The 27,937-nt window shown below is 42.9% G+C and overlaps 1 protein-coding gene across 34 annotated transcripts; it reads right to left on the reverse strand.

Annotated features, from left to right (window-relative positions):
* PCBP2 (poly(rC) binding protein 2) lies at positions 1 to 27,897 on the reverse strand. Of its 34 annotated transcripts, none has more exons than XM_053554427.1 (15): positions 27,577 to 27,897; positions 25,055 to 25,197; positions 24,469 to 24,492; positions 24,345 to 24,377; positions 23,870 to 23,986; positions 19,700 to 19,831; positions 18,008 to 18,136; positions 16,704 to 16,778; positions 14,407 to 14,499; positions 13,326 to 13,367; positions 12,003 to 12,075; positions 11,457 to 11,495; positions 10,478 to 10,530; positions 8,896 to 9,065; positions 1 to 450 (listed from the first exon to the last, which is right to left on the reverse strand). In XM_053554427.1, the coding sequence occupies exons 2-15, from the start codon at positions 25,121 to 25,123 to the stop codon at positions 414 to 416; spliced, it is 1,086 nt and encodes a 361-aa protein (XP_053410402.1). In that variant the 5' UTR covers positions 25,124 to 25,197; positions 27,577 to 27,897; the 3' UTR covers positions 1 to 413. The 34 variants fall into 34 exon arrangements, with proteins under 34 accessions (XP_053410402.1, XP_053410401.1, XP_053410400.1 ...); XM_053554426.1 differs by having other exon boundaries at positions 10,478 to 10,533; XM_053554425.1 differs by having other exon boundaries at positions 16,704 to 16,790.
* Between the last annotated feature and the right edge of the window lie 40 nt (positions 27,898 to 27,937).

The following is a 27,937-nucleotide window of genomic DNA, read 5'->3' on the forward strand; positions in this document are numbered from 1 at the left end:
TCACTGTGGCATCCAGTTTCTATTCACAAAGAAAAAGCTCCAGTCCATCTTTTAATTTTTTTTGAAAAATTCCTGACATTACAGAACTAAACTGAAATGTATTAATACTCCACTCTTACATTTCCATGACAAACAGAAAAATTCATGAGCCAAAAAAAAAAAAAAAACCCAAAAAAAAAAAAAGGGAGAAGCTTATAAAACTAAATATGGATGGATCTCAGCATTAACAGCTGAACAGAGAAAGGAATTAAAACGCTTTAATTAAAAAATCACGAGTGGATGATAAAGTGTGTAGAAACTGAAAATTTACAAACTATTTAAAACCTGGAATCGCTGACTGTTCAGAAACTACACAGATGGATCATGGGTGGTGGTGAACAGCAGAAAGGGATAATGGATGAATCTGCATTGTTCTAGCTGCTCCCCATGCCACCCGTCTCCGAGGAAAGCCTGTAACACAGAAACAAGAACTCAAAGTTAGTATTTTCAGGGCCCACCTACGCCTAACCTCTAAACTTACTCTAAAACCTCCGAAATCTGGTCTTCCCATCAAGCCTAATCCTTCACCCAAATGTAGCTGTAACGCCCTTGCTTCAAATAGGTCATCTGAGGGCCTGGAATCCAATTTTGGGCTTGGAGGGAAAGGTATTTAGGATTCGCTATGATTCACTAACATTAATACTAGGTAGCCAGAAAAACCTACCTCCCATTTTGAATACATGTTAAGAACCAAATGTACAGTCAGTTTCAGTTCAGAAAGTTATTTCATAAAGAAAAACGAACAAAACCTATTTTGGGCATCTGGTTCAAAAAAGCATGATCATCTGTATACACTCCACAACAATGCAAAGCCATAAGCTGTCCAGAAGAAAACCAAGGGCTAGGAAATTGAAGAGTCCTCCAACTGCAAACTACGTTTATTTTTTAAATCAGAAATGATTTCTCTACCTCAGCATGAAGAAACTTAACTTTTAGTTAGTTCTTTTAGGGAATGGATTCCTGCCAACCTTGAAATAGGAAAGGGAAACAATAGACCCTGAATTAAAGGGTTCAGTGAGAAATCAACATGTAAGAAAGGAACTATACTAGGTAAAGTTCATGCAAGCTAGAATGCTGTTACTCTGGCCCTACAGAAGAGTTCATAAAGAGGTGTCCAGAACTTATACCGAGTTTGAGTGGGGATTTACAGGGATGGGGAATATGGAATGTCAGGAAAGAAGGGAAAACCCAACCAGAAACATTGTTAGGGACCAAAGAAGGACCACATGGGGGAGCTCTAATTAACCTTTTAAAAAACTTAACAGCATGGACCTTTGGAGGTGGTGATGGTAGTTATTTCAAATCTCTGGATTCTTTCCCAGCAACCCTTCCATAACAGAATACAGATTAGGTTAAGAGGCTTTCCATCAACAAGCAGATATAGGAAAATTAGGCCCCTGGAAGGAGACTTTATCAGCATGATAAAATCTCAACTACAGAAGGAACCTACCAAATGAGAGTTGAACTAGTAAGACCACACCTACCTAGACAACAAAGCAAACTTTTTGCAGACTCCCAGGCAGGTTACACTAATTCATAGGCCCAATCTGGGTTGGAAGAGCTGCAGTAACATCAGAGAATGAGATAATATACTGAAATACCCATGAACAGGCCAGGTATGGCAGCTCTCACCTATAATCCTAGCACTCTGAAACAGAGAGATGGAAATATCACTTGAGCTCAGATTGGAGACCAGCCTAAGCAAGAGCTAGACCTGTCTCTACTAAAAAATAGAAAAACTAGCTGAGTGTCATGGTGGGCACCTATAGTCCCACTTACTTGGGAAGGTGGATCGCTTGAGCCCAGGAATTTGAGGTTCTGAACAGTTTTTTGTTGTTTTTTTTTTTTTTTAACAAGAACAATTGTTTTCTTAAAACACCTCCCATAGGATGGGAGGAAAAATTATTAGAGAAGGGCAGTGCCTATGGCTCAAAGGGGTAGGGCACCGGCCCCATATGCCGGAGGTGGCAGGTTCAACCCAGCCCTGGCCAAAAACTGCAAAAAAATAAAAATAAAAAATGAATAAATAAAATTATTACAGAAAAACTTCTACAGTTGAGTTCTTTTAATACCTTAGAACACTTTATTTTTTGGGACGATGGCAAGGTGTACTCTGGTAGATTATAAGGAATGTCAGAGGCCTTCTGCCATTGTAACACTTAGGACTCTTTCATGAAAGGGACCAGTGCCCATTTGATGGTAATAAAATGAACAGGGCTTTGGGGAGGTTAGTACAACTGAGTAAAAGCACAAATTGTTAGTCCTGGCTAGTCACTCACATGATCTAAAAATTTTAATTTTTTTAGGTCTACTTATTATTTGTTAAGAGAGGGGATCAATGAGTTACAGATTAATTGATCCATAAAGTTCCTTCCAAATCTAAGCATTTAATTTCCTACTGAATAATGGTTTAGGTAAAGAAAAAGAAGGATAGGACAGAGAATATGAAAAAAGTGAAGAACTGGCCAGGCATAGCTGCTCACACCTGTAATCCTAGTAATCTGAGTGGCTGAAATGAGTGCATTGTTTAAGCTCAGGAGTTCAAGACCAGCCTACTAAAAATAGAAAAAACAAGCCGGGTATGGTAGCACATGCCTGTAGCCACAGGTACTTGGGAGGCTGAAGCAAAAGGAACATTTTGAGCCCACGAGTTTGAGGTTGCTCTGAGCTATGATACCATGACATGACCCAGGGTAAGACTGAGACTCTGTCTTAGAAAACAGGTAAAGAGACACCTGTAATTCTAACACTCTAGGAGGCCGAGGCAGGTGGACTGCCCTGAGCTCACAGGTTGAAGACCAGCCTGAGCAAGACTGAGACCCCCATCTCTAAAAATAGCCAGGCATTGTGGCGGGCGCCTGTAGTCCCAGCTACCTGGGAGGCTGAGGCAAGAGAATCACTTAAGCCCAGGAGTTTGAGGTTGCTGTGATGCCATAGCACTCTACCGAGGGCAACATAGTGAGACTATCTCACAAAAAAAAAAAAAACAAAACAAAAAAAAAAACAACACAACTAAGGCAAGAGGACAGCTTGAGCCCAAGAGCTGGAGGTTGTTGTGGGCTATGATGCCACAGCACTCTACCCAGGGTGACAGCTTGAGACTGTCTAAAAAAAAAAAAAAAAAAAAAATTATGGGCAATGTCACAGGTTGGTTTTGTAAGATTTACCTATTGTCACAGAAAAGAGGGGGTAATGCTAGATCAGAAAAATGCACAGATTTATCCACGTTCCACCCACCCCCCATTTTGGTGAAGAAATACGTTCTTTATATGTACGCCTTGGAATAGATCTCACAGTAATCATTCACCTGAGGACACAGTAAGTAGTCTGGGATGGACACCCCCATTACCTGCTGCTATTGGCAGGGTAAGGAATCAGTGAATCAGATAAATGACTCTTCACTAATGAAGCTTTTTGTCAATTATGAAAAGACCCCAAGACCTTAACTGTTACAGGCCTGTATCTCTTTGTGGGAATATTGATGGATTATAAAATTAACCTGGGATACAAAAAGGTCCAAGTCAGTTGTACAGACTTCCTAATTGAGTAGACATAAGCCACAAGCTCCCACCCCTTTACCCTTCACAGCACACGGTGAACTGAAGTTCTTACTGTGGCAACTTTATTACAGCTAGAAACACATATCTGGCCAAGAAAGCCTGCTGATATAGCTTAATCATTAAATAATATTTTTTTTAAAAAATGGGTTAACGGAGAAACTTTTATTCAGTAACACAGAGCCTAACACATTGTTATATTGCAAGGCAGAATAAAGCTACAAAAAATAAGATAACATCGAGAAAGAAGAGCAAGAACTGTGGCTGTAGATAAGAATTCAACAAGTCAGACTCTGAAACAGGCACTCAGATGAAATGGACTAAACCTAAATCAGGGTTACCACCCCCACCCCCCATTTATCCCAAGTAGTAAAAAGGAAACATTCACAAGCTCACAATAGTTTCGTTCTCACCAATGTTAACAAAGGAAAACAAAATGAATCAAAAACACTTGAGGAAGTGCCTCAATATATGCCATCAGTAGGGGGAGAATCTCTGTTTCTCGCCTTTCAGTTTGTTAGTTACACATGGCACTGCAGAGGTGGTGGTGGTGGTAGCTGAAGCCCCGGTACCCTTAGCAGCAGACACAACATTTAGAGCCAGGAGAGGGATGGGTTTCATGCCAAGCAGACTGGAGACACAAGGGGCGGTCGGAAGAGGGTTGGGGAGGCTGGAGGGTGCGTCGGAGGTCCCCGCTGTGGCGAGCGAGGGGGTGGTGGTGGAGGAGGAAGAAGAAGAAGAAGGGGTGGAGGGTTGAGAGAGGTTGATGCTGAGGTGATCAGGGATCGTGACGGAGGCTGCCTGGGAGGAGGGTTTAGCGTTTTCTAAACTGTAACAGAGGAAAAAAGGAACAAAAAAAAAAGGGTGGGTGGACGGGAAGACCACAAAAGGGAAAAAGTACAGGACAAAAACCGCTTCAATTTTATCAGTGATTCAATTGCCAATTAGAAAGACCTAATATCAACTTATGAAAAGCTGTTTCTCTTTTAGCCTATGTCCCACCCTCTAAATTGTTTACTTTGCCACCTACCACTGCACAATTCTATTTAAAACTACCACTAAGAAAAAGTTGACTGAGAAATCACACAGAGCCATGTATTTCCATGTATATGACACATTGACCCAACCCAGATGTCAAAGGAATGATTTTAGGTAGAAAATGAGGACATAAATGTTTCCTCCTCCAATCAAACATCAACTTACTTCCCATTCTAATAGAAAATTAATTATCCAGAAATTACTTGTGAAGTTTTTAATGTTAATGAGCAGGGTTTTTTTGGTAGACACGGTCTCACTCTTTTGCCTGGGTTGGAGGGCAGTCGTGTCAACACAACCCACTATAACCTCAAACTCCTAGACCTCAAGTGATATGCCTGCTTCAGCCCCCCAAGTAGCTAGAACTACATGTGCATGCTACAACACCCAGTTAATTTTTCTGTTTTTTTGTGAAGACAGAGTTTTGCTCTTGCTCAGGCTGGTCTCTAACTCCTGAGCACACTACGCTACCATGCCTGGTTAAGTTTTAAAATTTCTCTTTTAGAGACAAGGTCTTGCTGTTAACCAGGCTGGTCCTTAATTCCTATCTAAGCCTCCCAAAGTGCTAGGATTACAGGCACAAGCCACTGTGTCTGGCATAATTAGCAAAATGTTTTTCAAAAATTCCCCCTATAGTTAACATTAACATCTGCTTACATTTTCCACAACAAAGGAACCAGTATTAGGATGAAAAGAGCACGAGTCCAAAGTAGGTCACTAATTTCAAATTTCAAAGGATGCATCATTTTCAATGAAAAATGCGAAGAACAGATACGTAGATAAGAATTAGGGGCCAGGCGAGGTGGCTCACGCGTTTAATGCCAGCACTCTAGGAGGCCAAGGTGGCAGATTGTCTGAGTTACAGACTAGCCTGAGATAGAGTGGGACCCTGCCTCTAAAAATACCCAGGCATTGTGCTGAGTCCCTATAGTCCCAGCTACTCATGAGGCTGAGGTAAGAGAATCGCTTGAGCCCAAGGGTTTGAGGTTCCTGTGAGCTATGACGCCACAGCACTCTACCACCGGGGGTGACAAAGTGAGACTCTGCCTCCAAAAAAAAAACAATTAGGAGCTGAGTGTAGTGGCTCATGCCTGTAATCCTAGCACTCTGGGAGGCCAAAACGGGTGTGAATGCTTCAGACCAGCCTGAGCAAAGCTAGGCCCTGCCTCTACCAAAAACAGAAATAGTCAGGTATTGCGGCGGGCACCTGTAGCCCACATACTCAGGAGGGCAGCCTGAGCAAGAGTGAGATCCTGTCTCTACTAAAAATGAAAACCGAGGCAAGAGGATCGATTGAGCCCATGAGTCCAAGGTTGCTATGAGCTATGATACTATGGCACTCTACCGAGGGAGACTAATGTTTTTATTGATGATACTTCATGTGTACCTTTCAAAATTGAAAGAGAGAAACTCAAGTACTACCTACATAGTTACATTTAAAAATCAAAAAATAATGCTATCTCTACTACTAAAGTAAGAGTCAAGAAACAGTAAGGATCTTTATCTTCCAAAGCCTCTACTTGTCTACATGAGAACTGCAGACATCTGAAGTTTGGTCTCAATAATTGACCCAGAAGTCTAAGTCTTGTAGGGCAGCAAGGCTCCCTGTAACAAGCTATTTTGTTTACCTATGTCCAGGGACAGTTGCAATCTATGAAGGAGAGAGAACTGTTAAGAAGGAAAAGATTGCCACCACAAAAACTCAAGTGACACAGTAGAACTGCTCAGAATCCGTCAATCAAAGCAGAAAAAGCCTTCTTGCCTAGTATTTAAAAATTAGCAACAAAAAAAAAAACCACTTTGATTTCTACATTCAAACTAGGCCAAGACGAGGAAGACCTCAATCCATGGCTTATATAGTTTCATAAAAATAAGATGATCCTGAACAGCTAAGATATTCAAAAAAAGCCAGGTGTGGTGGCTCACGCCTGTCATCCTGGCTCTCTGGGAGGCTAAGATGAGTAGATTACTCACTCAAGAGTTCCAGACTAGCCTGAGCAAGACCTTGGCTCTACTACTGGCATTCACCGGTGAATGCCTGTAGTCCCAGCTATTTGGAAGCCTGAAGCAAGAGTATTTTACACTAGCACAAGGTTGCTGGAGCTACAATGCCACAGCACTCTACCTAGGGTGAAAGAGTGAAGACTATCTAAAAAAAAGACATTCAGTAAGAATGATCCTGAAATCACCAACTTTAGAGCAGACAAGTTCTGCTTCCTTACAACACAGCCACTGATCTAGTGCAGGGACCAGTCAAGCAGGAAGTCATAATTTAAACACTGATAATACTCCAGCTTTCAAGAACAGGATCCCTGCCATTTAAAAACTCCCTTCTAGGCCAGGCACCAGTGGCTCACACCTGTAATCCTAGCATTCTGGGAGGCTGAGGCAAGAGGACTGCTTGTGCCCAAGGTTGAGTTTGCTGTGAGCTATGACACCAGTGCACCATGGCTCAGTGAGTAGGGTGCCAGCCCCATACACTGAGGGTAGCAGGTTCAAACCTGGCCCCAGCCAAACTGCAAAAAAAAAAGCTAGGCGTTGTGTGCGGCGGGCGCCCGTAGTCCCAGCTACTTAGGAGACTGAAGCAAGTGAATTGCCTAAGCCCAAGAGCCGGAGATTGCTGTGAGCTGTGATGGCACAGCACTCTACTGAGGGCGACAAAGTGAAAGTCTGTCTTTAAAAAAAAAACTCTTTTCCAATACCAAAACAAGAAAACAAAATAGCCTGAGCAAAAGCTTACTACCATTTCATTCCAAACATTAAGGATTTGAGGTTTTAAAAGGATGAAAGCTCTACAATGTCTTTTCTTCTTCTTCTTGTTTTTTTTTTTTTGTAGAGACAGAGTCTCAGTTTATCGCCCTCGGTAGAGTGCTGTAGCATCACAGCTCACAGCAACCTCTAGCTCCCAGGCTTAGGTGATTCTCTCGCCTCAGCCTCCCCAGTAGCTGGGACTACAGGCATCCGCCACAATACCCGGCTATTTTTTTGTTGCAGTTTGGCCGGGGCCAGGTTTGAACCCGCCACCCTCGGTATATGGGGTCGGCGCCCTACTCACTGAGCCACAGGCGCTGCCCTAGAATGTCTTTTCTATTTAAAGAGTATCTCAAGTCCTGAAGACTTCAGGGAAGAAGTCAGAACCATTACTGAGGAATTGGTATCTCCTTAACTAAGGCTTTTAAAAAACCATGGGATAGATATATAGTCAGTACAGATTTCTACCTAATGAATCCTTTCCCCCTGCACTAGATTCAAGAACTCACATAAAATTTCTATGCCAAAGAGTCCAAATGTTTATGAGAGGTAAATGACAGCTACACAACACTCTCCATAAGGGATAGCACTAGGTCCTTTAGGAAGTGCCTTACTCACTGGCTTAAAATTTCAGTTAGCAATTAAAGGGTGTGAACTCAGAATGTAAGAAATGTAAATGCCCTGTAGGATGCCCATTTGCTTGTGAACACTGTTCTACAATTAACAATGTAACATTAGCTAGGTATGAATAAGCAAAATAAAACCTCAGAAAGTCGTTAAGAAAGGAGACTGGGGTGGGAATGAGACATAAATTTGGCATTTCTGAATCATCCCAATACTTGTGTTTCTCCCTTTCTCATAAGCTCTGAACAATGGAATTACTGCAATTTCCCAAATTGCAATTTGAGAAAAATGGGATTTTCAGATAAAGGGTTAATGCCTGCCTCCAAGAAATGTGTCTGCTATCACATTACTCCATTATCCTTAATTGTTAAAATTGTGCTTTGGACTCAGATCAAATCAGTGAAAGAAACAGTGGTCTGTATGACATGTAGAATAAGACAGACACATATCTGGCTTTGTCTGTTTGTATGGGTACTCTAGCAATAAGACTGTCATAACTAGGCGGCGCCTGTGGCTCAAGGAGTAGGGCGCCGGTCCCATATGCCGGAGGTGGCGGGTTCAAACCTATCCCCGGCCAAAAACCACACACACACACAAAAAAAAAAAAAAGACTGTCATAACTAATGAAGATATACATCATCCTTTCTGCTACCCAAATCATTAAGTCAAATGCAAATAGTCTATAGTCTATGTGTCTGCTCTGAAAACTTACTGCAATCTGGTTATTTTTTCTTCTAAATTAAAGATGGAATAAAGAACTAGACTATATAAAATTTGTTGGGCCATTTCATACCCATCCCCCCAAGAATCTCAAATATATACTACAGCTTTCCCCAAAATACACATTACTATTTTGGCAGTAATAAGACGAAAAGAAGAAAAACCTTACCTGACATTGATTAGATATTGAGCCAGGCTAATGCTGGCAGCAGATCCAGTGATGGTAACCTGCCTGTCAGTAGATCCTTCCACTGGGTTCGCAATTTTGATCTGCGCCCCAGACATCTGACGGATCTCGTTGATTTTGGCGCCCTGACGCCCGATGATGCAGCCAATCAACTTAAGGGAGGAAAAACAAGGCACCCCAAATTAATCAAAAGTTGCATGGCTAGGTGTAAGAATTCCATCCCAGCCCTCTATCTTGTTTAAACCCATTCTTCTATCTGACCACTATTAACTCCTAAGTAAAAGTATTGGCTCTCCATTATTTGTCCTTGGAATATTAATTCCCAAAACAAAATAAACCAGAGCCAAACCTTCTCGGATATGCTGGAATGAAAACAGACCTAAAAGTACACTCAGTTTCATGCAGCAAAGATGCCTAAACTCATCCTGTCACAATTAGCATCATACTATATACTAACAAGAATTCTGGCGTATTTCTAATGCTTTTTGCCTTGGGAAAAGGTAAAAACATTGGTCTGTATTTGCACTATCCAGTACTGTAAACTGTAATACATGGTTACTGAATACCGGTACTGTGGCAAGTGAGACTTAGGAACTAAGTTTATTAATCTCAATTTAAATAGCCACATGTGGTTAGTGACTATCATCTTAGCACGCATCTAATGTTCAAGAACCACTGCACTGCCAGGCATAGGCTCATACCTATAATCCCAGCACTTGGGAGGCTGAGGCAGGTGGATTGCTAGAGCCTACAGGTTCAAGACCAGCCTGAGAAAGAGTGAGACCCCCGTCTCTGAAAAACAGCTGGGCGTTGTGGCAAGCACCTGTAGTCCCAGCTACTTAGGAGGCTGAGACAAGAGGATCACTTGAACCTAAGAGTTTGAGGTTGCCGTGCACTAAGATGCCATGGCATGCTACTAAGTGAGACTGTGTCTTAAAAAAAAGGAAAGAAAAAACACTGCACCCTATCTTTAAGGATAGAGCTTCACGTTCTACAAGAAACAAAAGCAAATGGAAATTTCTATTTGTTACAAAAATATTATTTCTGCCTCATAGTGCCTCTAATATTATGTACTTACACATAGTACCATCTTATCAACTTTATCAAGCTTGTATAATTCTATGTACTTTAAAAATGTACTTTCATAAAAATAGTATTATCTTCATGTCTACAAATTCCCATTTTTCCTCCAAAAGCTTTTTTTTTTTTTTTTTTTGTAGAGACAGAGTCTCACTTTATGGCCCTCGGTAGAGTGCCGTGGCCTCACACAGCTCACAGCAACCTCCAACTCCTGGGCTTAAATGATTCTCTTGCCTCAGCCTCCCGAGTAGCTGGGACTACAGGCGCCCACCACAACGCCCGGCTATTTTTTGGTTGCAGTTTGGCCGGGGCCGGGTTTGAACCCGCCACCCTCGGTACATGGGGCCGGCGCTTTACCGACTGAGCCACAGGCGCCGCCCTCTCCAACAGCTTTTAAGTCGCAGGACAATGCTAAAAAGACTTTCATGTATTTAAAACCAATTCTCTCATTTTCATCCCGTGCAACCCAACTAACTATACTTACATCATTTGGAATGGTGAGTTCATGAGAAGTAGTCTGAGCAGATGCATCCAAACCTGCTAAAAGACAGAAAGAAAGCAAGAAAGTTCAATGCACAGCATTCAAAACCCCACTATTGCACATTAAACTAACAGAAGAAAATAAACAGGAAACCCAGCATTAGCTGTTGGGATTCATCACTAACTTGGAAGCCTCCAAACAGGAAAGACGGGGAAAAGGGTGTAGAAATAATGCTGGAAAGATTCTTCTGTACATTCAGAAGAGATGATTTCATGCCATTTCCTGCAAAGCCCAGTCTATTAGGGATAGGGGGATGGAAGCAAGGGGCAAGGGAGTGTGATATCTTCAAAGAGGACCAAATCTAAACAAGTCCCTCTGTATTTCTACCCCTTTTCTGCTTATGATTTCCTGTTGTTGTGTTCCAATTTTGTCTCACCTGATGCTTACTAGGCACCAGTGCCAATATCATGCCTGTTAATGGGTACCATGGACTTTTGGCACACATGCAGTTTCTTTAAATATACCTGTATCAGATTAACACCCTCCACCCCCTATCCTCCTAAACTTGAAGGTCAGACAGAATGAAATGGCAGCCAGATGAGGGGAGTTCATTCTCCACATTCATTCCCTGTCTTTTTCTCAATAATTTGTTCTGGCTTTGTTTTCCAAAGAAAAAGAAAAAAAAAAATCATCTCATCAGCAAATATTCATATCCATCTATAACATCTGGACTTAACCAGGCCAGTTTGCTAACCCTTAAGCCTAATCCTGCTCAACTGTGACTACTGGTCAATATATTTAGAAGGGGGTTGGCCAGATCCATCAAGGGACCGTTGGGGGCACCAGGCCCACCCCTTTGCTCTCTCAGCTCCTCTCTGCCATGTGAATGTTGCTGGTATGGTTCATGGGCAGTGAAACAAGACTCCCACCAATTTATTAATATAACAGTAGAATACTACAGATTTTTTTTTTTAATCATTACCCCAATAGCCTTTCACCTCTGGAGAGCTGGATTCAATGCCTGTTAAGATACAAGTGAAAATGAGTTTGGTGGTCTCATCCTAACCCTATCGGACAAGTTATTCCTTATACAGAAAAGCCCAAGAAACAAAACAAACAAAAACCAAAAGAACACTACACAATTTGGTACAAATGGATGGTCTCTACCCAAGCCTGTGAATAGAAGGTGGAGAGAGTGGAGAGAAAGGGGATGCTGATCAGATTAAGGGGGCAGCAGTCAGGATGGTTCAAAGAAATATCAGCCTACCCTTTGCCTGAGAAGCATCCCCAGACCTCACCCCCAAACCTTCCAGGGACTATTTTTTTCTTTTAGAATAACTGATCCCAAATGAAAACCATGTTAACAAAACACATTACCTCCTTGGGCTTAGCCATAGTAGACAGACAAGTTTAAACCAGCAGGATGCTGGGTAACCAAGTTTGTTTTAAACAGTGTCAACCTGAGACCTTGGGACTGGCCTCTGTCTTGCACTACACCTTACAAAAATAAACACTGAGGCATCCATACCACTGAATCCGGTGTTGCCATGCGTCATGGGAAAATGAGACTGTTGCATTGCCAACTGGTGCAGCTTGGTCAACTGCAAGGAGGAAAACAGGAAAGGCTGGCATTAGTTGAGTTCACAGCCAAGGCTCAAGTAAGTACATTCAAATTTGAAAATGTAGAGGTCCTGATCCCCGAAGTTCATTCTACTACTCAAACTACAACAGAAGGTAGGGATGGGGCTTACATCACAATCCTGGGGATGGGCATACTATGAACAGTAAGGGTTAGAAACAGAGTGTCAGTATGAAAGAACAAATACATTTTGGGCATGTAAAATGACAAGCAATAGCACCTGACCAAGAACCATCCCCTTGTGGGCTATTTAATGAAGGTGTTTGCAGCCATTGCAACAGTTGCCCGAGGGATAAGCACAGACAGGTTACGTAAACAAACTGTGCAGTGGTGCTAGGGGAAACACACCATGCAGGATTCATCAGTAATGGGAAGAGGGAAGGAGATGAGGGGGGCAGGGAGACTGCAAAGGAGGGAGAGAGTTTAAGAAGAAACCAAACTCGGTTTAGTCCCACTATCACCACTGACTTCTAAAGCTATTTTTCTTCATCTATATAAAATGTCCTGGCTGTTATAAAACAATCCTTCATATCTAACTTCCCTTCTCCTGGTTCCTACCACTAATCAAGAAGCCAAACTCAACTTCCCAAATCTAATGCTCAGCACCTGAAAAAGTTAGTAAGGATAAAGGAAAATGCAGAAAGAAATGCCCTCAAAGTCTAAAAATACCAACATTTTTAAATGTGAGCTTTTATTGGCAAGAAAGGTTTCTTGAGTTAAAGTCCAAATTTTCAGCGCCCTATCCCTATGTAAATAAGCCCCCTCCTCCCCACCAAATACTTTTAAAATTGTCACCCCCAGATTGATAAATACCCAAGGGCAAAGGGCAAACCCAACTCCCCCACTCCCCCCATGAAAATGAGAATTTCATGCAAGGAAGCACAGCCCACTTTCAATTTAAACTATGCCCTGAAATTACACGACAATATACCATGGGACATTTCTTTCAGACAGAGTAATCTGAAACATGGGGAAAAGTAGAAGCTAGTAATCTGAATCATAATTTAAATGCCAAAAGACAAGCAAGGCACTAATATTCTATAATTAAAGATTTATTATTTAAGGCATGAAATAACGGGTTCACCTTGTGAGGAAAACAATATTCCAAATGTTTAAGACCCAGCTCACTTCTGGCTACTTGGGAGAAAGGAATCAGACCATTTTGGATGGGAAAGGGAACTTTTCAGAACAAGAAGTGAAAACAAAACTTACATCTGGCTGTGGAATGGCATACTGTCCTTGAATGGTATAGGCCTACAAAAGGAGGAAAACAGTTCCTATTAAACACCAATCACGGACAGCCACCCAGTGGGGGAAAAAGACAGATTTCAACTAGCCAGGAAGCCAGAGTTGAACTAGAGAAGGGGGAGGCCAGGGATTGAGGCAGTAGATGGAATCTGACCTTATTAAGGGGACCCTATAAAGGTAGCCAAAGGCAATCAAAGTTAAAACATTTCATCTCAAATGAAAACATGGGAAGTGAGATTAAGCAATGCCTCGACTGACCAAGCCCCACTCTTCCTCCCTGTAAATAAGTTACCCTAGGAGTAATAATGGTCTTTTCCCTCACCGCCCCAACCCTACTACCAATCATGGTGATGTGAAAGATTTGTATCTGCACAAACCTACATGGCATGTTTTGAAACATTTCTCCTTCCCTATCTGATTTTTCTCTGTATCTACCTACAGACCTTAAGTATACTGGAAACTAACTGGGTCCCTAACACTAGGCAGCTGACCAGAGGAACACACGCACACAAAAAAGTGTTCTAAAGTCCTGTCTTCTCCCTCCTCCCCTCCATAAAAGGCACTTGCAGCTCCCACTGTGCCCTCCTCCCCCCACACCATAACCTCCCAAAAAGGGAGTTGGGTCTTCAGGGCAATGGGGTGGGGAACAAGGAGGAAAGGAAAAGGGAACAGGAAGGGGAGGGGAAGGAAGGAGTCTCTGGTTAACAGGATGTGAAACTCCTCACATCACAGTGGCCAGTACCCCCAAAAGTGTACCCAGGTTGGGGTGGGAGGAAGGTGAAAATGGGGTAAGAGGAATGGGAAAGGGGGGAAAAGGAGTTGAACAAAAAAAATTAAAAAAAAAAAAAAAAAAAAAAGTTGGTGTTACCATCTGGTGTGCTACGCGGCCTGTGTGAAATGAGGTGGGGGGGGTCAGTCCAGGTCCCCGTGGACAGGTGGTGTCCACAGCACAAAAATCACCAGCGCCACTGGCCCCCCGCGTGTTGGCAGTCTCGGCTGAGGCAGAGGATTGAGTGAGCCTTGGAGACTGAACATCCCCTCTCACCTCTAGAGGTGGTCCCTCCAGGTCAGGGTTGAGGCACATGGACGGGGTGGTGTGGGGAAAGCTCGCACTGTCGCTGCCTGTGCTGTACCTGTCCTGTGGATAAATAGAGGATTTCAGTCTCCAGGGCTGTCAATCCGGCACCTTGTCACCAGCATGAAATTCACACAAAAAAAGGTTGTTTATTTTTTTCCTTTAAAAAGGAGCTCACAACACAATTTGAAACGAGCTGCAATCAGTGAATTAAAAAAAAAAGTTACCTAGTGGCAGATTTCACACTGAACAGGGCTATATTCAGTAAGAGTGAAAGGGTGGGGCAACAGAGCTGATGCCAGCCAGCTCCTGGTCAGTGTAGGATTAAGTTGAACCCCTATAGAGCCCACTTTGCCACAAAGAAACAAAAGACACAGGTCCATCTGTGGACATTGTATGAACTGGTCCATTTAAAAAGGCCCATAGGAATGATCCACGACAGGACCACTCATGGAAGAAGCTGCAAGCTTTCAGAGGGTGGTCAACTGAATAAAGAGGGAGGGAGGTTAGGGAAGCAAAGAGGTATGGATGGGGAAGGATAGGGAAGGGGAAAAAAAGGAAGTGAAGGAAGAATGTTAAGTTAGAGAGGACCACTGCCACCCAGTACTCTTTATAATACCAAATGGAAGTGGGAGAATCCATAAGAGCAGGAACCTAGAGTTCCCTAAGGGAAAACTCCTAAGGCTAACTAACCCCTCCTGGATACACTGACTCTGGAACTTTGCTTATCTTGCCTGACTATCCATACTGACCGAGACCCTTTGCCCAAACAAGTATGTACAAGGCTAATGCTAAAAGGCACTAAACCATCTCAAGGTAACAGTGTAACATGACTAACTTCTTATGAAAGCTCCCAAAACTACATGACAAACTAAGCCTCCTAAAACTAGTTCTGTTTTATGGCTATTCAGAAGAATGTGAATGAGATGAACTCCAAGATTATGCTTCCCTTCTAAGTGGCTCCCAGATCAAATCAAATGGAACTAGATGAATAAAAACACTTTGTAAAAGGTCAGCTACCAAAATCTTAGTTACTATTTCAATCTGAGTCTGGATATAGTCGGCCCTATTTGCCCTTAGATTTATCTGTGGGGGATTAGTTCTAGGACCACCCCCACCCACCGCGGATACCAAAATTCACGGCCGCTCAAGTCCTTTCCATAAAAAGGTTTAGAATTTGTATACAACCTAAGCACATCCTCCCATATAGTTTTAAAGTTCAAATCATCTCAACTTACACAATGTCTAACACAATCTAAGTGCTATGCTAGTTGTTTTACTATGTTGTTTAGGGAATGACAAGGGGGAAGAAATCTGTACATGTTCAGTCCAAACACAATCATCCATACTTTCTCCACACATTTTCTACCCAAGGTTGGATGAACCCATAGAAGTCCAAACCAGACACAACCAGCCAACCGTATTTAAAAAGCTGACCTACTTATTCCTCAAATACTAACCAACAAAAGACTACTATAATGCTAACCAATTCTCTTGTCACAAAAACCTAACTTCAGAATATACCATGTGCCAAAGAGTTGAGGTTCATGAAGAAGGAGCAAGGAGAGGCCAGGGTGGGAGGCAGGTGGGGGTGTGCTTTGGTGTTTTCATTCTAACACCAAAGGTCATAGCACCACAGTCCAATACACTCCCCTCTTCTATTCTTGCACTCTGAACTCTTACCCCAACTGATTTCAATTATGCCATGTGGGTTCAAACCAGTGCTTATGAGGTTAAGAGCCTAGGGAACAACACACTGGAGTTTGGGAGTGAATGGGGTAGGAGTAGGGGAGGTGAGGTAGAGGGAAGGGGAAGTTTGTAGGACACTCAAGTTTAAGACCACCACCCCCCAATTTTGAGACCACCATCCAGAATGTCCTTCAGAGGTCCAACTCTCTGCTACTTTTATTCAGACCTCCAAAGATCAACACACCCACAAAAAAGAATGGATGGGGTGGGGGTAAGGAGAAGTGTCATGGCACTAAGGCAATTTAACTCTTCATTTTCTAACCCAACCCACCTTAAATTACCATATAAATTACCTCTTCAGAGTGCCTACAAAACTTCCATTGCCTGCTAAAAATTAAACAAGGGTTTGGCATTCATAGCTTTCTCAAGTACAAAAAAATAAACTAAAAGCAGGTCAAACTATGGCGAGAGTACAGGTTTCAGCAAGCATGCAGAGTGGCTTGGTGTGCCGCTGGCAAAGTTTACATTTCAAATATAACCTTTGTTCATTCTAAGCCCACCAGTAAGAATTTTCTTACCTGACCACCTGCAAAGATGACTGGAGAACTGGACGGCTTGGGCCGGTACGGGATGGTCACGCCCTTCGGGGGGGACTGGGAGAGAGTCAGAGGGGAAAAAAACAAAAAGAGATAAGGTTTCAAAGCTGCTTCAGCTGTGTGGCTTTTGCTCACACAGATCAGTTAAAATTAAAATTGAAATATTCCCATCCCCTCACCTACCCAGTTAAACCAAATCTCAATATTTGCAGTAATTTGACTTTTGTTAAAGTAGATACTCTGTAATGATTTCAGGCACTATTTTTGTTCTTGTGGTGTGAGAAAGTGTCTCAGGTTTGTCACCCAGACAGGATCGCAATGCCATGATCACAACTCACTGCAACCTCCAACCTCCTGGCTCATCCTCCTTAGTAGCTAGGACCACAGACATGAGCTGGCTATTGCCACTATTTTTAAAAGATACTCTGTGTGTTAACCAAGCTCGTTTCAAACTCTTGGCCTCTATCTATCCTCCCATCTTCGCCTTCCAAAGCGCTGAGATTACAGGTGTAAACCACTGCAGCTGGTCTATTTTCATACTTTTAAATAAACTGAATAAAGATGAAAACCTCCATGTATACACATGTACACTTTAGTTGGTAATTTTTAGGATCTCACATTTTGGCCTGAATAGGAAGCAAAGCCAAAATTAGAAATATTCAAATGTTTTGTCCAGGATAACACAGGCAATACCTCTAAATGGTTCAAATACCCAAGACTTTCTAAACTCTACTTGAAAATTCTACTGTCCTTTCTCACCAAACTAACTCCATATCACAAATCTAAAAAGGCTTAATTTCCCTTAATTCTGTCATTTCTAAAAATTGAATAAGTTATCAGGACCTCATAAGTCATCCAGAAACATCATCATAGATAAATTTTTCTATTTTACTTAACTTTCATCTTGAATATTCAGCTTAAAATCACTTATTTTAAAAATGTGTCAAAGGTCCATGTACCCAAAAATATAGTAACACAAAAAGTAACTTAACTTCTCAGGAACCCAAACACATCTCCAAGTAGTGCATCTTCCCCTCCCAACTCTGCTAGAATTGCTGTGAACCAGAAGAACACTGCAGCTTAGCCGTTTCTATTTTTGCTCATAGACCATAAGAAAAGTCAAAGCTAGGGGAAGGAAAATATGAACTCAGAAAACCTCTTTCCCTACCCCCATTGGAGGCTCATAACAAGCTTCACCTAATTCTGGTCTTACTAAATATAGATCAGTCCCTCTGTCCCCAGAATTGCCCTTCCCCCACATTTTCAGCATGAGCCTGAGGGCTTACCTCCAACATGACCACGCAGATCTGTTTGACACACTCAATGATGGATTGCGGAATGCCAGCAATAGTGATGGCCCGCTCAGTTGAGTTGGGTAGCATATCCCCTGCCACCTGGACTTGAGCCCCTGTACTCTTTGGGGTAGAATGAAATTCAAAATCAGAAAAAAACAGCTCATGTTCTTTCAGTTGTCCTCCCAACAGCAATTTTAGAGTTTCTAAAGCCCAGTGGTATCCTTTCTCACTCTTCCCTTATTTCAGGTAATACTGCTTAATAAGAGTTTAACTAATTACTGAAACAATAAGCCTGAATAACAAAATTGAGCTGTTCTGAAGAAAAGGGTACTTAGGAAAAAAGGTCCTCTCCAGCAAAGGATAGTTTTGTGGGCCAATCAAAAACCCCACAAATATCACTCAACATTCTTGTATTGAACAAATATTTTTATCAGGCCCATTCATTCTACATGTTACGCATCATTCCATCAGCTTCCAATACATCCTAATTATAATATCAAGATCTCTGCTCACATGGCAAGTATAATAAATAGGCTCCCAAAAACTTCAACTAAGAGCCATTCAAGTTTCATCCCAACACCAATTCACCAACCTTCAGATACAGTTAAAAACTTTCATAATTCAGCTCAGCACCCATAGCACCGTGGTTACAGCGCCAGCCGCATACAACAAAGGTGGTGGTTTCAACCGGCCCAGGCCAGCTAAACAACTGCAACAAAAATAGCTGGGTGTTGTTGTGGGCGCCTATAGTCCCAGCTACTTGGGAGGCTAAGGCAAGAGAATCGCTTAAGCCGAAGAGTTTGAGGTTGCTGTGAACTGTGATGCCACGCACTCTACTGAGGGCAACATAGTTAGACTATCTCAACAAAAAAAAGAAAAAAAAATTTCTTAATTCAAAATAACATCCATAATTGAAAAGGAATAGAATTACAACTATAATTCGCATTTTCTCTTTGCTATTTAGAGTCTGGTGAAAAAACATATTGCTACTATTACATATCAAATGTAATCTAAGTTATGAAAAAAAAGAATTACATAGCCTCATGAGAAAGTTATCAAACTATGCAAAGTGCCCCCCACAATGGAAACTGACTACATGCAATAACTGGAAATTCTGGCTAACAAACTCATGTTCCGATTTATTAAAATCTATGAATTATGTATTTTAAAAGTCTGTCTTTATCTCCAGTAAAATCAAATTGTAATCTTCTCAGCCAGTGCTCAATTATCCCAGCCATAAAGCACCAATCGGGCCACATTAGAAACAAATTAAGTTAGCTTTTTTTTTTTTTTGTAGTTTTTGGCCGGGGCTGGGTTTGAACCCGCCACCTCTGGCATATGGGACCAGCGCCCTACTCCTTGAGCCACAGGTGCCACCCAGCTTTTTTTTTTTTTTTTTTTTAAGAGACAGAACTCACTTTGTCACCCTCGGTAGAGTGCTGTGACATCACAGCTCACAGCAACCTCCAGCTCTTGAGCTTACGTAATTCTCTTGCCTCAGCCTCTGGAGTAGCTAGGACTACAGGCGCCTGTCACAATGCCCGGGTATTTTGTTGCTGTTGCTACAGTTTGGCCGGGGTCAGGTTTGAACCTGCCACCCTTGGTATATGGGGCCGCCACCCTACTCACTGACAGGCACCGCCCTAAGTTAGCATTTCTAAAAGGAGCATGAAAGTCACCAACCTCTCTTATTTCCTTGATCTTGCAACCACCTTTTCCAATGAGAGAGCCACACTGACTAGCAGGGACCACCAGCCTCAGGGTAACTGGAGGTCTACTGGCAGCTGTGCTATTGGTCATAGAGCTGCTGATGTCCTACAAAAAGAAAAATAGTTAAAACGCTAGAACTTTAAGATCACTGGAAATTCATAACTGGAATAGAACCACTTGCCCTTGATATTAAAAGGACATGTCAGGTCATAACACACCATTGACAAAAATTCAAGTATCCCCTCCCCCCAAACTGTTTTTGATTGAATTCAGATAAAAACCATGAAATTCCTCAGAATTGGCCAGCCATAAAAATTTTTTCCATCGGCTCGGCACCTGTGGCTTAAGCGGCTAAGGCCGCCAGCCACATACACTTGAGTTGGTGGGTTCAAATCCAGCCCGAGCCTGCCAAACAACAATGACGACTGCAACCAAAAACTAGCTGGGCGTTATGGCAGGCGCCTGTGGTCCCAGCTACTTGGGAGGCTGAGGCAGGAGAATCGCTTGAGCCCAGGAGTTGGAGGTTGCTGTGACCTGTGAAGTCAGGGCACTCTACCCAAGGCGACAGCTTGAGGCTGTCTCCAAAAAAAAAAAAAAAAAGAGGGCATCAAACATTAAGACAAAAATAATACAATTTAAACCGTAAGTTCTGGCCGGCACTGTGGCTCACAGGTTTGAGAACAACCTGAGCAAGGAGACCTTGTGTCCGAAACAAAAAATACCTGGGTGTTAATGGAGGACACCTATAGTCCAGCTACTTGGGAGGCTGAGACAAGAGACTCACTTGAGCCCAAGAGTTTGAGGTTGCTGTGAGCTATGACGCCAGAGCACTCTACCGGGGGCAGGAAAGTGAGACACTATCTCAAAAACAAAACAAAACAAAAAACAAAGTTCTGCCCTAAAAAAAGATTGCAAAGTTAGAAACCAGGAAGATTAAGTATAATCCTCTGTATCTTTGCTTTAATTTTTTGTAACAGTACCACTGTATAAATAATGAAACCACTATGGCTACAGTGGCCCAGTTCTGTAATCTTAGTTTCTCAGGAAGCTGAGAGAGGAGTATTCCTTAAGCCCAGGAGTTCAAGGCTTCAGCGAGTTACAATCATGCCACTGCATGCCAGCCTGGATAACAAAGACCCTGTCTCTAAAAAAATAAATACACACAGAAACTGAAGCTCAGGGTACTTGCTCCAATCACATCGAAATGCCTATAAATTTGAAATGAAATTTACTGCCTTTCCCACAACAAAATGTTACATACAAAAGCCAGGGTTTTAATCTTGTTACGTTGGGCCTTCTGAAGATTTAGCTTCAACATCATTTCTTCACCTAATCTCTATGCAGTAAGTAGCTAGATCCAGGAACTGCTTACGCATAAGTCCTCTAAAATCAAGGTATGTTTCTTATTTGAAGAATAAACAGTGCATTTCTAAATGCTTTTTAAACCACAAATTTTGGATTAATACGGTTGAGTGAAAAAGTAACATTTCTGATCTTGGCAAGGGTAAGATTTCAGGCACTATAAGTACCAACTACCAACCAAGCAGCACTTCTGTGGTATCAATTGCATAATTAGCCACATTACTCCAGAAAAAGGAGAGGCTTAACAGAAGACCTAGAACAATGGTTGTTCAGCCTCTGAAGGTTGGTGGGGGTAAAAATCTCCCTTCTGGCCAAAATCTCTTGGCATGGCTATTTTGCTTCTGATAACCTAGGTCTACATCAAGAGTAACTTTTTTATTTTCCTTTTGTTTTTAAGAGATTCGGGAGGTGGGGGGTGGGGGTGTCTCCCCACATTGCCCAGGTTGGTCTTTTTTTTTTTTTTTTTTTGAGACAAGAGTCACTCACAGTACAGTGCCATGGCATCACAGCTCACAGCAATCTCCAACTCTTGGGTTCAAGAAATTCTCTTGGGCAGCGCCTGTGTCTCAAAGGGGTAGGGTGAGGGCCCCATATGCCGGAGGTGGTGGGTTCAGGCCCAGCCCCGGCCAAAAACCTCAAAAAAAAGAAAGAAACTCTCTTGGGCGGCGCCTGTGGCTCAGCGAGTAGGGCGCCGGCCCCATCTGCCGAGGGTGGCGGGTTCAAACCCAGCCCCGGTCAAACTGCAACAACAACAACAACAAAAAATAGCCGGGCGTTGTGGCGGGCGCCTGTAGTCCCAGCTACTAGGGAGGCTGAGGCAAGAGAATCGCGGAAGCCCAGGAGTTAGAGGTTGCTGTGAGCCGTGTGACACCACGGCACTCTACCCGAGGGCGGTACAGTGAGACTCTGTCTCTAAAAAAAAAAAAAAAAAAAAAGAAAGAAACTCTCTTGCCTCAGCCTCCTGAGTAGCTGGAACTACAGGCACCGGCCACAACGCCTGGCTCTTTTCAGAGATGGAGTCTTGCACTTTTTTTTGAGACAGAGCCTCAAGCTGTCGCCCTGGGTAGAGTGCTATGGCATCATAGCTCACAGCAACCTCCAACTCCTGGGCTGAAGTGATTTTCCTGCCTCCGCCTCCCAAGTAGCTGGGACTACAGGTGCCCGCCACAACGCCTGGCTATTTTTTGGTTGCAGCCGTCAGTTGTTTGGCGGGCCCAGGCTGGATTCGAACCTGCCAGCTCAGGTTTATGTGGCTGGTGCCTTAGCAGCTTGAGCCACAGGCGCCGAACCTTTTTTTCTTTCTTTCTTTTTTTTTTTTTTAAGAGACATAGTCTCTCTGGGTGGCACCTGTGGCTCAACGAGTAGGGTACCTGCCATATATTGGAGGTGGCGTGTTCAAACCCGGCTCCAGGCCAAAAACTGCAAAAAAAAAAAAAAAAATCCCAAAGACACAAGAGTTTCATCCTTTTGTCGCCCTCGGTAGAGTACCATGGCATCACAGCCCATTGCAACTTCCAGCTCTTGGGCGTAAGCAATTCTCTTGCCTCAGCCTCCTGAGTAGCTGTATCTGGCTATTTTTTTGTTGCAGTTTGGCCAGGACCAGAGTCAAACCTGCCAACCTAGGTATATAGGACCGGCGCACTGCTCACTGAGCCATAGGTGCCGCCCATGGAGACCGCTCAGGCTGGTCTCCAACCTATGAGTTTAGGCAATCCACCTACCTCAGCCTCCTAGAGTGCTAGGATTAGAGGCATGAGCCACCACCCCCAGCCAGATTCATTTTCTTTGTCTTTAACATAAGGGTATCCAGCCAGCACTAGCCAATTATCTGTATTCATGAAACACATTAGTATTCAGCTGAGCCCCTAAACAAAAGCACATTAAGTTCACTGAACATTGAGCTAGGCAAAGTCAGTAGTATGGTAAACCACGTTTACCAAAACAATGGCATACTTTCAAAATTGTTGGTCAAGAAAATTTTTAAGATGCTTTTCACAGAAATTATGTATATTGAGTCCCTGGCTTTCATTTGAGTGACTCATTTTTTAATAGCACATGGCCAAATTTGAGAGGATGCTGCCGGAAGGAAAGGACCCATTTACAGATTTTTTATGATCCAGTCTGCCCCTAAATTTAAAAAATCATTACGGCTGGGTGTAGCAGCTCACATTTACAATCCTAGCACTTCGGGAGGCGGAAGTAGGACTCCTTGATCCCAGGAGTTTGAGATTAGCCAGCACAATACTCCCTTGCCAGGTGTGCTAGCACACAACTACTTGGAAAGCTAAAGCAGGAGAATTGCTTCAGCCCAGGAATTTGAGGTTACAGTAAGCATAATTGCACACTAGCCCAAGATGAATGTATCTCAAGAAAAGCCCTTAACCAGTTTTATGAAAATATTTCAAACTGTATATAAAACCAGTGCATGGTGCCCCATGATCGCATTAATGTACACAGCTATGATTTAATTTAAAAAAATTAAAAAAGAATAAATAAAAGCCCTTAGAAAAATCAACAAGCAGAAAGGAGGAGGGAGGGGTAGAGAAAGGAAGAGCGGAGAGAGGGAAGGAGGGAGGGGGGTGGGGCCTTGGTGTGTGCCACACCTTTTGGGGGTAAACATGATTGTAAGAGGGACTTTACCTAACAAATGCAATCAGTGTAACCTGGTTTCTTGTACCCTCAATCAATCCCCAACAAAAAAAAAAAAAAAAAAAAAAATCAACAAGCTATCAGAATGCACTTAAAAAACAGGAATGAGGGATGGGGAGAAGAACAACAAACCTCTTCCAGTTTGTCAATGATCATAGCAAAGGCTTTGAAGATGGCATTAGTGGGTCCAGCCAAAGTGATAATTCTCTCAGGACAATTCCCTTCTGAGATGTTGATACGTGCACCACTCTGGACAAGAAACAGCCCAAGAAAGGTTAAATAGACCAAAAAAAAAAAAAAAAAAATCCAAGTATTTCCAAGATACATAGCTCCTCCTAATAAATTAAGACAGAGAACCTGCCTACATATACAATCCTGATAAAGGCAAGTCAGTATTATTACAACCGTTCTGTGTCTCCCTTCTAACATACAGTATGTATCCTGACACTTGACAGAACTACGTTTCCCAGAATACATTACAAATATCCAAGCCAGAAAAATACAGCTTCCCTGGAGACCTTCCTTCCTCTAACGTCTCACACAGAATTCACATTTGAAAGGTTTTTCATTTCCCAAATTAACAATTGCAAAACCTTCCATAACTTACCTCCTCACGCATCTTCTTAACTGATTCTCCTTTCTGTAAGAGGAAAAGTGAAGCATGAGCTCCAACTGCTATTTTAACCCAGAATGACTACATAGTAATTAGAGATGAAGTGAAATTGTCTTACCTTTCCAATGATACTGCCAACTTCCTGCAATGAGAAAACTCAAAAGTATTATTACCAAAAGGAATTAACTGTCTAGCTAACCCACTGCTTCTATGCTAATTACTACAACCAAAAGAATAAAAAGATCTTAAGTTTTACTGAGAGAACCTATTCTTTTCCTTTTCTCACAATTTGAGTGAAATTAACAAAGAACCTTAAAATAATAATGATGTAAGACCAATTAAATTCTCTGTTTAATAAGTTATTTTTTAGAGTATCAAATATATCTTCTTCCCTTGTAGTTTCCTAAAGTTGGGCAAAAGAAATATACCTATCACAACTTCTAACCCCGATGAGAAAAATTTTAACATTCAGGTATGAGAGAGTCTTTGACTCTAATCACTAGTTATAGTTTTCCTACTCAGTAGAGATTCCTGGTAAAGATCTGTCCATTTTCCCACTACACTCACATCTACTCCATTAGAAAAGTGTATGAAAGCCAGATGCCCCACAGTGCTAATCTGATGAGCTCTAAGATGCATGTCTGCTCTCCCTGGCCCCTCCCCCTACCAGTTACTATGACCCACTTTCACAAGCTGGTGCATACCTTTCCATGCATAAGTAGCCGGATGGTGAGAGTGACATTTAATCCACCTTCAATCACACCGGTATCCATGTTGAGCACTGTTCTGGGGAGCTGGACTTTGAGTGGTCAAGTCTTTGGTCACTGGTGGGGGTGAAAGCCAAAAACTGTAAAGACATGGTCAAAATCAGAGAAGAAAAACAATAAAGGAATTATTTCCCAAAGTTATTTTCACCATTACCAGCATTTTGTACTAGACACTTTTCCTTAAATGACAGTCTTTTGATGTACATACACACCCAGCACAGCTGCATAACATTTACAGCTCAGGTTCTGTTACTGAGTATAGAAGGCAACTTTCCAGTTTGCTCTCATTAATGATAGAGTTTCCGCTGACTCTCAGGATAAGGATGGTTCCTTCAACTGGCAATGACTCTAACAGAACTGCTGAACGTGCACCAGTTGTCCTTCAGCACAACGAGCCTCGAAAGGATTCACACAGTATTCACAAACACCTGGAAATCATGAGGGCATACCTCAAACCAACCAACCACAGTGAGGGCAAATGACCCTTTCCTTCCCTGTTGGGTAGCAGTACAAGTTGAAAGCTCACAACTGTAAATTTTCTTAGTACATTTTAAGTATCCAATCTCTCCAAAACAATCAGAAATGTTCTAGCAATTTCTAATTGACATGTCACATCACAAATTTCAAATATCGACAGATAGCAAAGAATTTTTTAAAGATTTAGATCAACCTCACTGAAAAGGGCATTATCTGAGATACCCTCCAAGCTGGGGTTCAATATTCCCCTTTGGGAAGTGACTCAATACATCAAGTATAGTCCTTTCTTCCTATTGCCTCTCTAGATCCAAGTTGATAAAGTATAGTGCTTTCCTCCTATTGCCTCTCTCTATCCAAGTTGATAATTACTGAGATTTGAGAAATTTTCCTTGCTTCTGTATATTAACATTTATCACCAATTTTTACTTATTAAACCTTAAATTTTCTTCCAAAGAAAACAATCAGAACTGGTACTGCTAAAATTTTATTGTCAATTGTTTTTAACAACAGCAGTAACAGTGCCTTTACTACCCCCTATGGTCTTTTCCCCACTCATCCTATGAAACAAGGTACCTAACATATCTTTTTCAGAACGACCGGAGAATTTATTTTTGGATATGTCTTTGTCTTTGATACCTCCTAAGCACCTAATCCTGATAAGCTTTAAAAGGTTATTAGTTTACCTAATGACATTTTAAATATACATCTCTCCAAAACTAACCATCAGTAATCTCTTCTACAGCTACTTTTCCCTCTTCACAAAACCCATCACCATTTTAACTCTGCTCTAACACAAAGCCCACATACTAAATATTTTAACTCGCTGCCATACTATTCTGTATAGCAAACTGTACTCTAGCTACCTCAAAAATTTAAGTGATTCTAAGAGATTATGTAAGTGCATCCCCAAAGCCCATAGTTTCCCTATTTTCAAAATACAATTAATTGCTGGCAAAATCCCAGAATTCAACACTTTCACTTATGGAAAAATAATGCTTGGTGGAGGGAGAGAGTTAGGTCTAAAGAATTACTTTTTTTTTTATAAGATGTGGTTAAGCATCTGAAAGTTTAATTTCTTAACCCCACCTACAATGGGAAGGAAGCTCTTAACAAACACCATTCATATTCAAAAAGGCAAGAGAATTTAAAACCTATTTGAAGCCTTTTCTTAAGGAAAAGCGCAAAAGATGCACTTCAAACTTCAAACCATGTGAGTAACCAAAAAAAAAAAAAAACTCTCATTTCTCTCCTGACTAGATCAATATATGTGTACCCCATTCCAGCAATCCAGCTGTTAATCCTGCAGTCCAATACTCCTCTATAAATAGCTCGGCCTGGGTTTAAAGCGGCAGGCATTTTGTAATTTCAAAATTCGTTACCCCGAGAGAACGTCCTGAGTAAGTCGGTAACTGGGAGACCGTCTACCCTTTATTTCACTCCGCAGCCCCCCTCCCCTCGGTCATCCAAGCATTTTCCACTTAAGAAAAAAAGAGCCCCCCCCTTTCCCTGGATTAGAAAAGAGGGGAATAAAAATAAACGGTTCGGTCGGGGGGGGGCGCTGCGATGCAGGGGGAGGGGCCGGACTAGTAGCGCCTCCTCGTGTGGCTGCGCCAGCGCCTGACCCCCGCGGGGAGCCGCGCTCACCAGCCCAGCCAACAAGCCGGCCATAGCCTCTCCCCACCCCCCTCAACCAACAAATCCACCACCGCCCCCCCTACCGCGCGCGCGGCCTCCTTGACTCCTGCGCAGCCGCCACCGGGAAAAGGCGGGGGGAGGGGGGGAAGGCCTAGCGCGAGGCCTACTAGGCCGCGCCGGCGCCAGGGCCTCGCGTGAATGGCCGCCAAGCAAAGTGAGGTGGTAGGCGCTCACAAGGAACTACGCGAGGCCGGGGCTCGTGACTAGAACCGGAGCCCACTAAGAAAGATGGCAAGAGTGTAAATAGTAGCTATATCCAGGGGCGGAGGCGAAATTTTTAAGCTTACCTGCAGGCGCGAGGCGACTGAGGGGAAAAGGGGAGCGGGCGGGAATGGGAAGGGCGGGAGGCCGGGGGCGGAACAATAGGGGCGGGCGGGAAGGCGAGGGGGGCCCCGCGGGCGGGCGGAGGAGGAAGGGGGGGGTGGAGGAGGAGGAGGAGGAAGGGGGAAAGAGACCCCGGGGCGGGTGGAGGGCGGCGGAGGGCGGGCGGGCGGGCGGGCGGGAGAGGGCGCAGGCTGCGGCTGCTCCGGCTGCTGCCTCTGCTGGTCTGGGAGGGGGACGGGGCGGAGCGGCCCGCTTTCAACCCCGCGCACCCTTCGACCCCGGAAGCGCTAACCGCCCCGGGGGCCGGCGAGGCGACTACGTCGT

This window comes from Nycticebus coucang, chromosome 12 (assembly GCF_027406575.1).
Source record: "Nycticebus coucang isolate mNycCou1 chromosome 12, mNycCou1.pri, whole genome shotgun sequence".
In the NCBI taxonomy this organism is placed as follows: Eukaryota; Metazoa; Chordata; class Mammalia; order Primates; family Lorisidae; genus Nycticebus; species Nycticebus coucang.

What these genes read in the sequence shown, in the direction of transcription:
- PCBP2 (XM_053554401.1), bottom strand. Translation starts at nt 25,123, where the DNA reads ATGGATACCGGTGTGATTGAAGGTGGATTAAATGTCACTCTCACCATC. An exon ending in AGATCAAGGAAATAAGAGAG is followed by an intron (nt 18,137 to 19,699) that starts GTTGGTGACTTT and finishes TCTACCCCAAAG; the next exon opens with AGTACAGGGGCTCAAGTCCA. An exon ending in TGGCAACACCGGATTCAGTG is followed by an intron (nt 11,496 to 12,002) that starts GTATGGATGCCT and finishes GTATCTTAACAG; the next exon opens with GCATTGAATCCAGCTCTCCA.